The sequence below is a fragment of the Macaca nemestrina genome, chromosome 1 (assembly GCF_043159975.1).
Source record: "Macaca nemestrina isolate mMacNem1 chromosome 1, mMacNem.hap1, whole genome shotgun sequence".
Taxonomy (NCBI): Eukaryota; Metazoa; Chordata; class Mammalia; order Primates; family Cercopithecidae; genus Macaca; species Macaca nemestrina.
This window is the reverse complement of record NC_092125.1, coordinates 228,252,335-228,267,685: the sequence shown is the minus strand read 5'-3', so window position 1 is coordinate 228,267,685 and position 15,351 is coordinate 228,252,335. Positions and strand designations below refer to the sequence as shown.

Here is a 15,351-nt window from a genome sequence, read left to right as displayed (position 1 = left end):
GTCCAGCCCCTCCACACCCCAGCGAACAGCACCTGGATTCTGGAAAGGATCCAAAAGCCAGATACTGAATCTCAGATGGTGACACCAAACACATTGGTGGGACAGCAGACCGGCCCCCAAAAAGGGCAGTTGAGGGCAAAGGCCCCGATGTGGTGGTGGAAAGAGGTTAGATTTAGCAATCACAGACAGCCTGGAGTCAATCTCTAGAAAACTTCTAGAAGAGTTTCACTTCACAGATGGATGGAAAGCTGGCGACACAGCAGCAAACAGTCCCTGCGGCCCTCAAAGAACTCACATTCTCCCAATTCTTAAGTTCCTTTGGTCATCTTGAGTTCTCTCTCTGGATCTCAGTCCAAGCCAGGCTGGCCTTTCTGCCACCTCCTGCAGGCTGGAGCTGTTCTTGGTCATCTGTCCCTGCTTCAGTCTTCGTAAGTTCTTTCAAAACTGAAGCTCCGAAAGCAACTGTGGCAAAGGCACTGGCACGTTGGCCGCCTCCTCCCATCTGTGCACGAGCACAAATGCAGAATTCCCTGGCTCAGCGCCGTCCCTGGAGGCAGCTTGAAAGCTCACTGGGCAGCAAACGTGGGGTCAAGCTGCCTGCTCACCTGTGCTGAGAATTCGGCTCTCAAGGCCAGGTTCTGATGGCCACGCTCACAGCCGTCACCAGAAGGATGGGAAGGCTGACTGCCTCCTCCCACGCCACAGCTGGCAACCAGAAAGGCCAGTGGCGCACTTACCGAGCCATCTCTTTCCAGGAGAATTTCATTCCTTCCGATGTCCCAGTAGCTGACATCCCCTGCCTCCTGTTCTTTCTCCTTGACCCCAGCGTCAGCACCGTGCTGTGCAGCAGGACAGCCGTGCTGACCTCCCCCTTGGCCCAGGTCCCTGCTACATCCCCACAAAGATGCAGCCTCCACTTCCCCTGCAGGCCCTGCACTGTGCTTCCACCTTTGGGCTACCAACCGACTCCCGGCACCTACAGCGTCCACTCAGTCCTCACTCCAAGCCGGCTTCCTGAGAACAAGCACCTAGAACAAGGGCTATTTCGGTCTTCTCCCTGTTGCTCTTAGACCCTCCCTCCTGTGCTAGCCTGCCATGGCCACCTCTGCTCCCACAAGCTTTGCAGGGGTCTCCAGCTTCCCCTCAAGTTAAAGCCCATCCCCTCCCGGTGGAGGCTGCAGAGCCTCTGCCCAAACACCCTCCTCTCGCCTGCCAGGAATCCGTTTTTGGCCCTAAAACTCGTGGTCACAGGATCAAGATCCCCGTCCCCAAGAAAGAAACCCAGATCAGCGCTCCTTCACACGAATAGATGTCCATGCCCCATAGGCTGTATCTCCTGAAGCCCAAGGAGAACAGGGCTCCAGATAAGAAGGGCGCTCAGGCTTCTTATCAACACTTTCATCAATCTCTGCACCACGGCACCAGGTTCAAGGGCAAACACCAACACAAAGAAGCCACGATCAGGGTCCTCAAAGACCTCCCAGATTCATGTGGGAAAATGGCAGACAAGCAGGCTGGGGCGGGGAAAGGACAGCAGCCTGAACCAGCCCAGCCTGCCTGTGCCAGGGCCAGAGGTGGGGGCACCGGCACTGATGTTCGCGCTCCAGGCCATGCTGCCCTCCACATGACGGGGAGAAAGTGCCACTGATGTCCACGCTCCGGGCCACGCTGCCCTCCACATTACAGGGAGAAAGTGCCACTGATGTCCACGCTCCGGGCCACGCTGCCCTCCACATGACGGGGAGAAAGTGCCACTGATGTCCACGCTCCGGGCCACGCTACCCTCCACATGACGGGGAGAAAGTGCCACTGATGCCCACGCTCTGGGCCACGCTGCCCTCCACATGACGGGGAGAAAGTGCCACCGGCCCCAAAGCCTCAGTTTCCCACTCATGAGCTCAGCGTTGTCCTGGCTTCTTGCTGCATGTGTGTGTCTTCCCACGAGAATTCATGGCAGGGCCAGCAGCTCATGGGCTGGCAGTCTTGGCAAGCTCTCTGTCACATCCTGAGGACCTGCTCCAAGAAGGAGGGGCCTCCCAGCACCTCTGTTCACTGTGGGCTGCAGTGGGTTCACCCCACACCAGGGGCAGCCCAGAAGGCTCCACAGCTTTCTCGACCACCTTCATCTGCTAGCGAGTGGTTCCCTGAATGGCAGACGAGAAGGCCTCTGGTCCACTCACATCTGACTGGAGAGGGCACTGGGCTATTTTAAGCCTGAACTATGCACCACCCCGAGAAGTACTAAGAGATCAAGGAAAGTGTTACAAGGCCGAGCTGGGTCCAGACAGCTCCCAGGGCAGGCGATCAGCATTCTTGGAGCTCAGGCTCGCAGGACACCTAATGATGACAATGGCTGCAGCGGGTGGGACCAGCAGGACACGGAACCCTGCTGGGCTTCATGAGCATTTCCTCTTACTATATTTATACTTAGAGCACATGGGAAAATAAAGCAGGTAAGCTGAATTTACACTTGCACGCTCACTCAAGAAGGGTACAAGCGGCAAAGGCACTGCATTTCATCAGGGCACAACTTGGGTGTTAGATTAGTGCAGGCTTTCTTCCCTTTCCATGAGACAGGTTACGCCTGCACCAACACATCTGCTACAGGGGCAGGAATTCCCTGCAAACATACCGGGCTCCTGATGCAGCCCTGCAGCTGGAGCAAAGCCCACCACTGCCAAGCGTGTGACCCCACAGCCTGGTCGTCTGTCAGAGTCCATCACCACCCAGTTCTCCTAGGATATCCCATGAGAACACAGATGCTTGGCCTGTGAGGCCATCTCTGCAGATGCCGGCCTCCCCCAGGAAGGGCCACAGAACACAAGTAACACCCAAGCTCCCAGCCGAACCCCTGTCCTACTCCACAGCTAAGATCACTGGGATCAAAGAAAGCAATCTGGTGCTTGCAGTCCCTGGACGACAAAAGCTGACCGAAAGACAGTGCGAAAGAGGCTGCCAAGGAAGTCAGCAGGCCTGCGTGGAGCAGCCACCAAGCACGAGGGCAGTCCTCTCCCCGTCATCAGAGTCCCAGGGCCCTGGGTCCAGCTGGCAGACGCCCGTGTCCCCAGCCATGGCACAGGCTTCCTTGCACGGCCTCAGACAGGAACACGCACTGTGAATGCAGCCGGCCCAGAGCAGAACCCAGGCTGAGGCCGAGGCTCAGGCTCCATCCCGCTCAGTCACCCTGCAGGCTTCCACGGCCGGCACCCACGCTGCTGGCAGAGAGAGGCCTACTGTACCACAGAATGGCCAGTTTTATGAAGAAAGAAAAGCCATAACACTTTTTTTCCCCAAAAAATGCGGAATTGACGGAGGAGAGCCAGGCTCGCTGCACGGATGCGCAGAGCGCTGCGGGTGGCATCTGTCCTGTGTTAAGACCTCTCCCTCTCCCGTGGGCACTGGAGGCTCCCGGGCTGGCTATCTCAGCCTTCCCTTCCCATGAGCTTATCTCTCTCTTGCAGGCAAAGTATGAAAATGACAATTGGAGATAACATATAACGGAGGCAATCTTTCTTCTGAAGATAAGATTTTAAAACCTGGAGTCACTGCACATTTGTGAGCTGGAGAATTAAATGTAAAAACAACCCGCGCGGTCTCGGACAAGAACACGCCTTGCAGCTCCCTTAGTTGCACGCGGGCCTTTGAATAACGCCTCCTGCTCACACGTGGCTCATTTATTTCTCCGGAACCTAATTGAGTTTTGCTGTGTCCATATTGTCTATTTTCCAGGCCACCTCGGATCTACATTCATAAACAGGCAGGCAGAGCCTCCCAGCCAACTCAACGGCTGTGCACTTGAGCCCCTCCGCCGGCCCCCCCAGCCTGTGTGCTGCCAGTGCCGGGTGGATGTGGCCCATGGGGCTCTGGGGTTTACAATCAGGCTGGGTTCTGAGGAGTGGAAAATTCCCTAATAAAATAGCAGAGAAGTCTGAATCTCATGCAGACAGACACAGCTTCGGAAACACCACACAGCTTAGTTTTGTTGTGCTTTCAATTCTGCCTTGAAAAATCCCAAACGTTCCAGAGGACCCTCGGGAGGTTCAGTGAGCTTGTCACTGGCCCTACAGGGTCCCACATTGGTCCTCTGCCCTGAGGTGCACACAGGCAGGCACCCAGCCTTTTGTCCCTCGACGTCCCATCAGCAGCCCCTGTCCCAGCAGAGGCCTCAGTCAAAGCCCCTGGAACGTCTCAGGTGGGACCCTCCTGAGCCACCCAACCCACGTGTCCCACCCGCCATAGTCCTGGACATGGAGTGAAGTCCAGGGCTTTGCTCAGTCCCTCTAACGAGCAATCGTGGGGCACCATTTCCTATCAAGTCATGGTGCTGGGCCGAGAAGAAGTGCGCCTCTCCATTCTCCTCCTCCTGGGCTGCAGGGAAGTTAGGAACACTTCCCTTGTCTGTACTCCATCATGAGACACAGGGAAGTCTATCCCGGAACCCGATCACTGTATTTGAGGACTGTCCTGGAGATCCTCCAGGGATGGCACCAAACAACAAAATGCAGGAGAGCCCGATGACTGATGACCTCTAACCCCGATGAGAAATTCAGAATGCAAACAACTGGTTCCAGGACAGACTCAGCAGCCAAGGACACAGGCTCCATGGCCAAGCTGGTGAGAATTCTGCCGGTTTCTTCCTGGGCCCGTGAAGCCCATGATGTGGCCCCTGTCCGAGGGAGCCCACACTCTACCAGAGGGGTTGGGTGGCCACTGGAGAAACGGTACAAGGCTGGGGACTCTTACCCACGTTGGCCAAGGTCAGGTGCAGCCGGCCCTTCACCACCGAGTGGACACCGATGGGCTTGACGCGGCCAAACCCCAGCACGTCTCCACTCACCACCATGGTGTCCTGCTCATATTCGGTTGCCACAACCTCAAGCTCATGGGAGGCCTGCACAGCTGGCCGGCCTTGGCGGAGGAGATGCTGCAGAGGAGAAAAGCGCGCTCAGAGGCTGGAGCCGGCCCCGAGGACTGGAAACCCACCAGGAAAAGCCGCTGTGGACGGGAGGGAGTGTGCACAGCAGGACAAGACCCTGCACCACACTGGGGGGTGAGGGGCGGCGAGCCAGGGGCCAGCGTCTTAAAGCAAGAGTCCTTATTAGTGGGGTCTTTTTCACAAAGTCTTAAGTAAAGTATAACTGGATTTACCCACTGAATAAACACCACTGGGCCCTGTGAAGGCATAAGTGGGTCTGGCAGCTGCCCTGGAGGACCCTCCCCTCCACAGGAACCAAGAGCAGGAAAGAGGGCAGCCAAGCAACACAAAGGACTCTGAGCCAAGCGTGTCTGGGACAGCGAGGAATCCAGGACGGAAACCTGAACCAGACTCCAGGAGGAAGACAGGCCATGCACAGAGAGGGCAGGGAAGGCAGAGAAGGCCGGGGAGGCAGGCAGGCCAAGGGCACAGGGTACAGGGTATGATGCCTCCCCCATCTCCCTGGGCCAGGAAGCATGGCTGGGTAGGGGCCTGTGGGGCCCAGGGAGGGGCCGTGGGGCATGAGGGGCCCACCGGGAGCCCTGGGCTGGGGTTTGGCCCGGATCTGCATGCCAGGCCAAGGTTGCTCGGGGCAGGGTGGGAGCAGGAAGCCTCAGACCCAGCAGTGCCTCAGCAGGACTTTCCTGACCATGGGCTCCTCTGCTGATCAGATTCGACGGCTCAGTACTCTGCCTGAACACCAATGCTGTGAGGCATGTGGGGGATGACAACGGCCTCACAGCTGCACCCCAGGCGTGGCTGGGACACTCTTCCCCGTGTGCCCTCTCTGCTCTGGTGCTTCCTCTCACATAAGCAGCAGTGTGGGAGCAGATGAGGTTCCGGAATTTGTAATTCTCCAATTTCTACAGCAACAAAAGTGCCTGTCTCTGGGAGTGAGACGCCAGACCTGACCCTTCCCTTGTGGGTCTAGGGGCTTCTGGTCACCACAGACCCTGCTCGCTTTGCCACATTCGTCTACACTGCATACGATCACTGCATAGACATCGATGATTCCAGAAACTCAGTCACTGGGAGACTGAGAAGATATGAGAAGTCTCCTTTGGAGAACAGCCAACAAATATAAGAAACCATGTCGGCCTCTCCAGGAGGCAAGGAAATGCAAACAGAATCAAGGCACCATTTTCCTCCCAAATCGTTATCGAAATGGCCAATGGCGACTGGTTTAAAGGCTGACACCCTGTGAAGCCTAGGGCATGGGACGCAGTGCCCTCTGTCTTCAGGAAGTGCAGGCCGGGCTGAGCCTTTGGGCCAAACCCACATCTGGCTCTGCACGCCTGCAGCCCTCATGTTGGCGCCGTCAGAATTCTTCTTCTGGGAACGTGTCACTGGGGAGAAGAGGATGGTAAAGAGCACAAGCTCCAGAGACAGAATGAGGCTGAGACTCCGTCCTGATTATCACCAGTGTGATCCTGGGCCTCTGTTTTCTCCACCAGAAACAAGGATAAAAACAGAACTGCCCCAGGGCTGGGCTGGGGGGTCACACTGAAGGCAGCACAGGAGCTGTCTGTCCCTGGCGGAAACTCTTCTCATCGCCGTAGCAACGTGTTACGGCCAGTATCCCCAGGAAATCAGCTAAAGACGGGGGTAAAATTGAACTTCAAGAAGTCCACAGCAGTGATTAGCAGAAGGAAAAGCCACCGCAGCGACCCGCAACAGGAAAAGCTCAAACAAGATGAAAGCTGGCCCCGCCTGCGGAAAGTAAGTCCACCAAAGGCTAACCAGAGCATCCTAACTCTCCCGGGAGCTGGAGTCAAGAGGATTCTCTCTGATCATCTCAGTTTTCATGTTTTCTACCTAAGTTTTAAAGCTACAAGATTCTATTTTAGAAAAGTGAAGCTTTATATGTAATTGATTCAAGTCTATGTCAACAAGTGTGATGGCAGTTAAGGGGCTCTTCGTGTAGGAGGAGATCAAATGGCTTCCGTCTCCATATGGGACAGCAAAGAGGGGGTACAAGGTTCGGCTGGGCATGACGGGGGAGCCACTGCCGCCCCACACGTGCCCAGCGGGGCCTGGCTCTACCTCCCACACCGCCTGCCTCCTTCACTCCTCTCCACCATGCAGCGCCTGCTGGGGTTGAGGCCTGTGCTAGAGATGCTGCGGTGTCAACACCCAGTCCTGCCTTGGGGACATCAAAGCCAGCATGGGAGACAGACAAGCAAGGGCCACGATGACCCTGCGGGGCCCATGCCATGACCCTGATAGGAATAGAGGCCCAGGGTGAGGCATGAGAAGAGCAGCCAAGCCCTGCGGAGTCCCTGCCACCTGCAGACCCCGCCCTGAACATTCTGTGCACCGCCCACCACCCTGGGGGGCATCAATCTCCTCTAGAAGTCACAGGGAGGGGGATGGAGCCTGGATCAGTCGGTCAGACACAGCGAGCCAAGAGCAGACCAGAGAAGAGCAGCTGGAAAAACTCCCAGACGCCCACATCCCCCCACCCCGAGAGCACAGTGCGGCTGAAGCAGCAGAGGAGTCGCGCTTCTCAAGGGTCAGCAACTGCTGGAGAGGATGAGGCTATAAGACAGGAAACCCCGGGGGTTCAGCCGTGTCAGGAATCCAGGGGGAAAGCAGCTCTGTGGCACTCAAGAAAAGTGGGGAAATCTCAGAGACTCAGGGCCTGCAAAAATGATGCCACATCCTCTCCCAGCTCCGCCCCATGGCCTGAGAGAAGAAGTCTCAGGACACCATGGAAGTGTGTGAAACTGGCCCCAGGCCTTGCCCAAGAGTTGCTATGGGGTCCCCTTCATACAACGGAGAAGCCTTGGGAAGAATCCCAGGGAGGACGAGTGAAAGAATCCATGGATTAAGGTTTTAGTATACAAGGAGAATGGAAAACTACAATTAGTAAAAGAGATCCTGATTTTCATTAGAATGAGAAAAGCATGACACATGTCACTGACCTTAGGAATCAGGTCACCCTGCATGCCCCAGTCATTCGCGTATCCATTTATTCATCCTCAACCCACCTTGGATGTACCTGCCCTCACCACATTTACCACATGGAAGGAGATGAAGTGACACTGCCTGGTAGGTCAGTTTGCAGGAGAAATAGATAACTGAGTTTGATCTTAAGAGCTTCCTGAGCAAACAACTAGCATTATAGAATTCAGACAGTGAAAAATCTTCTCCTTTCAAGAAACAGAGAATGCAGCACTATTTTTTAATTAGTGAACAAAGAAGGCCAACCAAGTCCTGCACAGGACAGCGCCCACTCCTTCCAAGCAGACAGACGCTGGAAGTGTGACTTGTCCCGTGAGGGACGCAGCTCCCACTGTGCCTGTCCTTCAGGATAGCCACTACCTTCATCTGGACGGCGGCAGATCCGATGAGCAGCAGGGAGTCTCCGTCCCAGACGTCGATCTGCAGGGTCTGCACGGCGAGGTAGTGGGCGAAGCAGCGCCGCTCACCTGGCTTCAGGAACCCAGGGCCCACCATGTACCTCAGTTGGAAGCCAGGAGACCCTGTCAAAGAGGCCCCAAACGAGGGCAAAAGTAATTGGAGTCATTCATCATCTTTACACTTGGAAGAGATTTCGGCTCTGGTCATGATTACTAATTTCTGCTTCTGTCATAGCTACAGTTAATAGACACATTAATCAAAAACATCATAAAATATCCAAATTAACAGAATGAAGAGTCATGTTCAGAAGAACTACATTTCTTTCCCATAGAAACAATCAACTCCTCCCAAAATAAGATTTATGGTTTCACCAAGTCCTTGTAATAGCCTATGATGGATGGGAACAAATGTCCTTATGAGGCTGGCTGGGGAGTTTATTATTCTGGGCAGGCAGAATTTAAGAAAAAATGTAGTCTACATCTGCTGTCAAAACTGGCATGTTCACACACACAGGCAGAGCTCAAACCGACATCAGGCTTAGAAATAATGTGTGAGACAGCCAGCAGCCCCTCTCCTGGCCCTAAAGCAGGACTGCACCTGCCCCATGGGTATCCCGGGCTCCTCCTGTGGGGTATGTCCTGGTCATCAGGCTAAGAGATGGGAACTGGACTGCGGCCCCTGCCTTCATCTTCTTGAAGTGGCATTATCATTAATTCTAAATTGACAAAAATGCCATTGGAACCATCTTTAGTTAAGGTTCGAGGAACAGCAATGCTGGGAAGAATTTCAAAACAACATTATCTCTCTTTCTATCAATAATGGCGACAACATTCCCAAAGCCCCCAATGAGCAGAGGAAGGAATGAATGTTTACTCAGTACCTCCAGTGCCAGGCCCCAAGCCAGGCTGAAACTTGGCCACAGGTCCTCTCCACCCAGGCTCCAGCCACCTCAAGCCCCACAGGATGACCACAGACCACATCCCATCTGCATTTCTCAAGACCAAAGGACAAGGAGTGAGCACAATGTGTCAGGACAGGGGACTGAGGGGGAGTGAAAAGTGTAGGGCCCAGGGTGGGCCCCAAGGAGGTAGAGCAAAGACCCACTGCTCAGGCCCGGCACTGGCCACAGCAGGAGCTCACGGGGGCATCTTGGGGCAGAAAGGCAAGTAAGGAATCTGGACGAAGACCAAGGAGGAGATGGTGATTAACATCACCCAAGGGCAGGCATGTCCCCAGTGTGGCACCTCAGAGATGATCAGCCACACGGCCCCCACCCCTGCTCTGGCCCCACCTATCCTGGACTGTGGCATCTAGTGAGAGATCAGGGCAGACCCATGCACAGATGGGAGCCTAGTGGCACTTCTTGCAGGGGCAGCAGGCCCTGGAACAAAGACCCATGAGCACCAAAGCCTGGCTCAGGGCATGACCTGCACTGACCTGGGCTGCAGAGGAAGGAGTTGCCCAAGCCCTCCCTCCATACTGGCCACGCCTTTGCAGGCCACCTCCCCAGTGATACCCTGGGTACGCTGCAACCCTACCTCAGCCTCTCCCATGCCACAGATCCTCCTAGAGCTCTAGGCACTTGACCCAACGGGACCCTCTGTTTTGTCTCCCGGGGAGCTCCTTCCAACGTCCTGCTGGGCCGGCCCCCGCTCCATCACCACTATACCCCAGTACTGCCAGGTCCTTTCAATGCCACCATTAATTCATTCACTCAGCAAATAAATGACTGCGCCCCCTCCATGCGGGAGGCCCTGCACAGGGTAGTGCTGGGAGAACTGGACAAGCAGGGCCCCACCCTTAAGGAGCTCAGGGTCTCAAGGACAGAGACACTGATCCCAGAGCTGACAGCATGCTGAGAGCTCTTGGAGTGGGCGGCAGGGGGCGGCGCATGCTAGGCAAGGGGCCATCCTGGTCTGGGCTCCTCTGACCAGCCTCCCAACTCTCCCCACCGCAGCCTCAGACCTTTCCCCTCCCTGTCTAGCTGGGACAAGAGGCTCCTCCGTGGCCAACCCTGAGGTCTAAACTCCCCACAGTCCACCCTATGTCATTTCCATCCCACTCACAAGTAAAGGAAGCCGGCCTCCAACTGAACTAAGAAGACTACCGGGGCAGTGGCCCTGTCCTCCCCAAGCCCACCTCCTGCACCCCCATCACAAACACCGCGCCCCAGCCGGATAGAATCCTCACTGCTTCTGGGGTTGAGGAAACAGAAAACATAGTAATGGTAGAAACTAACCACTCTCCATTCAAAGGCAGATCCAGGCAATGACGAATGAGTAACCATCTAGAAGACCAGAGTAGCCAACTCCCACGGTGGCAGGGATGCGGGGTGCAGGGATTCATCTTAACACAGCACCCCAGTGACAGAGAAAACAACTTTTCAAGTGTATTTGGAACATTAATATAAACTAACCATATATTAGGCCACAAAAAACTACGCTCCATAAAGTAGAAATAATACAAATAATATTCTCTGAACATAATGCAATAAACTAGAAATTAATACACTAGCCTGGGCAACATGGCGAAACCCCACCTCTACAAAACACACAAAAGTCACCTAGGCATAGTGGTGTATGCCTGTAGTCCCAGCTACTCATGAGGCTGAGGCCCATCGCTTGAATACAGGAGATGGAGGTTGCAGTGAGCTGAGATCGCACCACTGCACTCCAGCCTGGGCTACGGAGCAAGACCCAGTCTCAAAAAAGAAAAAAAAAACAACAAAAAAAGGTAAAATTTTTTAAGAAACAAATTTGCAAATAAATAACTTTCTGTCAAAGGGCAAACACAATTGAAAAAGATTTTCTGGAAACAGTAATAATAATGAAAACACTACTTATTAGTATCAACAATCATAAGGCAGTAATCACAGGAAAATTCATAGCCTTGAATCCTATATATCCATACAAACAAAGAATTAAGATAAATGAACTAAGCAGCTCAAAAAAAAAAAAAATAGGGAAATAGCAAAGTATACCAAAAATCAAGGAGAAATGAGAGGACAGTAAAGATAAACACAAAATTTAATCAAATAGAAAACAAAACAATAGCAAAACTCATATGACATAAACTTTAAAACTCTTCAGAAAGACGCACAGTGGAAATGAACAGATGGAAAGGCAGTCTTCTCTGGGACCATCATCTCCTAGCTCTTGGGTGTAAATTCTCCCCATGTGATGGAATGCCCACAAGGATCCCTAAAAAGTCCTTATAGAAAACTAAATAAGCAAGAATACCCAGGAAAACCCTGCAAGGAAGATCAATGTGGTGAGAGCTCAGCTTGCTAGAAATTCAGGCAATGAAAGAGGCTCTGACTGAAGGCACAGTCCCAGTGACCACAGACACAGCCTAGTGCAGAGGACGCAAACCGCAGACCGAGGCCAAGCTCAGCACAGATATAAGAAATCGTTTTTATGTTTTTAATGAGTTGTAAACAAAAAGAAGAAAATGTGACAGACAACACAAGCGGCCCAGGAAGCCTAAAATATTTACTAGCTGGCCCTTAACAGAAAACAGTTTGGGCCAAGTCTAATGGAACAAATTAGAAAATACAGAAATAACCCCAAATGCATGAAGAATGTTGGTCCATGATGATGGTGGCTCTCCAGTCACCAGAAAACAGACAGGTTTTATCAACAGGCATGGGGTCTGCAGGATAGACATGGGAGACAAAAAAATAAAAAAATAAAATTTCTGAAAAAAAAGTTACCACTTTTTTTATTTTTGTGTTTATGTCTAAACATAAACAAAACCTGCAAGTCCAAGAACATGAGCCTAAATCGCTCTGTAAAGCGGGAGAGGAGAAAGCCTTTCTGTCTATGACTCAATAATTCAGAAGCAAGAAAAGACTGATACATTCGACTACATTTAAAAAAATCCTTTTATATAGCAAAGCCCACCATAAGCAAAGTAAAAAGACAAATGAAAAGTAGGAAAACACATTTGTAATTATTACTGTATCACGAAGGTTCTTCTCCCTAATAAGAGCTCCCCAGAACAGAAGACGAAATAGACTAAACACATGATAGAATAATGGGAAAAGATATGAATAGAAGTTTGGAGATAAAGACAAATACAAAAGATACTCAACTTGACTCATCATAAAAGAAACGCAAATTAAAACTGCACTAAGGGCCAGGCGTGGTGGCTCACACCTGCAATCCCAGAACTTTGGGAGGCCAAGGTGGGCGGATCACGAGGTCAGACCAGCCTGGCCAACATAGCGAAACCTCGTCTCTACTAAAAATACAAAAATTAGCTGGGCATGGTGGCTCATGCTGTAATCCCAGCTACTCAGGAGGCTGCGGCAGGAGAGTCACTTGAACCCAGGAGGTGGAGGTTGCAGTGTACCAAGATTGCGCCACTGCACTCCAGCTTGGGCAACAGAGTAAGACTTCATTTCAAACAAAACAAAACAAAAAAACTGCAATAAGATGGACTTCACATCTATGGGACTGTAAAGCTACCAGCCGTTAATGCCCCATCGTGACAGCGAGCAAGAGGAAACCAGCAGCCCCGGGGATTGCCAGTGGAGCCCCAGGCGGCGGCACCCGGCACAAGGTGTGGGGCAGTGTCTGTCAATACCAATGAAGCCTATGATTCCATAATCCCCTTTCCAGAACCAGAAAGAACTAACTGCTAAGACAGTGAAATACTGGAAATGATGCAAATGTCTACTAGGGTGGTTGTGCTGAGTAAACAGCAGCACAACCACCCCACAGAGCATGACGCAGCTACTGTAGAAACGAGCACAGCTGACATCTGTGCAGCCCACAGAGCATGACGCAGCTACCGTAGAAACGGGCACAGGTGATGTCTGTGCAGCCAAACTTGGGCTATGACGTTAACTGAAAAAAGCAGGGAGCAGAAGAGTGTATTTGGTACGTTATCACTGAATTAGAAAACAGGGAAAATAAAATGTAAATGTTTGCTTATTTTTGAAAAAAACAAATCAATAAAAACACTGGAAGGATCAGCCAGAAACGAAAAGTCTGGTTACCGTTAGGGGGCTGGGCAGGGGGTGGAGCCCGCGGGGATAAGGGAAGCAGGAGCCCTGAGCACACACTGGACTATGGTGTTCAACTTTCAACCATGTAAATATTCCAAAAAATTTAAATCAAAAAGGAAAGCAAACATAAAATTGAAAACAAATTAAAACAAATGAATCATACTGAATATCAAACTGGAGATAAGAATTATTTCCAGGGCTTTTGGTCACACTAAACCAATTCTACACCCTTGGTGGGACAGAGCCCAAAAGGAACTGTGAAGAACCTGACTTCAGCAGGACGCGCACTGTTGACATTAAGTCAACAGTTAACATCAGCAATGTCATTGGGAAAATGCATTCTACACATTGTTAGGCAAAATAAATAAGTAAATACATGATGAGAAACCATGATTTTCCGTGTAAGAGAGATACAAATAATATAAGGAAATTTATGAGAAAAATTCTAAATCTGACTTAGGAAGATCAACATGAACTCACGTTTTAACATTCCCCCAGCTCTTCCCGGCAAAAGGCTTTGAAGCAAGAAGACTCAGAATCAAAGCACCTCATATCCTTTTTCTTTTTTTTTTTTTTTTGAGACGGAGTATCGCTCTATTGCCCAGGCTGGAGTGCAGTGGTGCGATCTCGGCTCACTGCAAACTCTGCCTCCAGGGTTCACGCCATTCTCCTGTCTCAGCCTCCCAAGTAGCTGGGACTACAGGCGCCCACCAAAACGCCCAGCTAATTTTTTTGTATTTTTAGTAGAGACGGGGTTTCACCGTGTTAGCCAGGATGGTCTTGATCTCCTGACCTTGTGATCCACCCGCCTCAGCCTCCCAAAGTGCTGGGATTACAGGCGTGAGCTACCACGTCCGGCCAGCACCCCATATCCTGATCTCCGAAACGTCATGTCCATTCAGACGGACCAAGCTCCACAGAGAAATGGGCCCTGGCTGGCGGCAGGGAGAACACAAGATAAGCCTGGAACCGGCACTGCTCCAGAAAGCAGGAGGCGCTCAAAGGCCAATCAGAGTAGGTGAAAGGCCGGAAGGGCTCCTGGAATAATAATGAGTGCAATCCGGCACATCGATGAAGATGCAGGAGGCCACAGCCACACTCCAAAGACAAAGGAAAACAGCCAGATACCTAACGCTGGGATCGCCACTACTGGGCTAACTATTCCACCGACTTCTCACTCTGAAAACCGGCAATTAAAGGGAAAGAATTAAACCTTTGTCTTTTTGGCGCACATATCTTTTTGGAGCACGTATCTGTAGTTCATCCCGTCAGTAGGGAAAGTTCTTTTTTAACAAAGAATGTGAGCTAATAAAGGCAGAGCAGACCAAATGATAGAATTAGACAAACTACCATTTCAAAAACACCAATTAAATAACTGACGCAAGCAAAGCTCGGCCCAGGCTGTTACAAGAGGTGGGAGGTTGCTGGGGACCAGATATTTCCACGAAGAAAAAAAATGGCCCAAGGAATTCTTCAGTCAGTTCAAAGGGAAAAACTCTCTTTCTACAGGAAAAACCTAGGGGTGGGCATCTTAACCAAGCGACCAAATCGGCGTCGTAACAATGAGATGGTCTGGCACTCGCGCCTCCTGAGGTGGTGGGCTGTGAAGCACACAGCACTGACAATGAAGGGTTCGTGCTGAGATCCAGAATCAAACTGAGCTTTCGGCCCTCGCTCCCAGTGTTCAAGAACTACAGGGATAAAGCAACACGTTCAACAACAGGAAGAAGCAACCGATAAGCACGGAACACGGGACGTTCTGCAAGACAGCTCACTTGGTCTCTCTCGAAAGCCAGTGTCACTGGAAAAGAATGCAGGCGACTACCAGATTAAAGCGATAATCACAAATACAATACAGGAACCTGGGCTGGATCCCAGATCAAATAAACATACATGGGGGACAAATGGGGAAATGGTACTATGAAATTTGTATTATCTTAAATGTGATACTAGAATTGCACATATATAAAAGGGTACCCTTATTTTTAAGAGATGCACGTTG

At 51.6% G+C, this 15,351-nt stretch overlaps 1 protein-coding gene across 32 annotated transcripts in view; it reads right to left on the bottom strand.

Moving 5' to 3' along the window:
- The window catches only part of LOC105479695 (nephrocystin 4), a 137,224-nt gene that overhangs the window by 18,412 nt on the left and 103,461 nt on the right, over nucleotides 1-15,351 (bottom strand). For all 32 annotated transcript variants that reach the window (XR_011606357.1, XR_003017687.2, XR_003017685.2 and 29 more), the window contains 2 exons: nucleotides 8,300-8,460; nucleotides 4,744-4,924 (listed from right to left, as the gene is read on the bottom strand). Coding sequence is in view for 28 of the 32 variants with exons in the window: in XM_011737870.3 (XP_011736172.2) it covers nucleotides 4,744-4,924; nucleotides 8,300-8,460 (342 nt within the window). In the remaining 4 variants the exon portion in view is untranslated. The remainder of the gene's footprint in view (nucleotides 1-4,743; nucleotides 4,925-8,299; nucleotides 8,461-15,351) is intronic.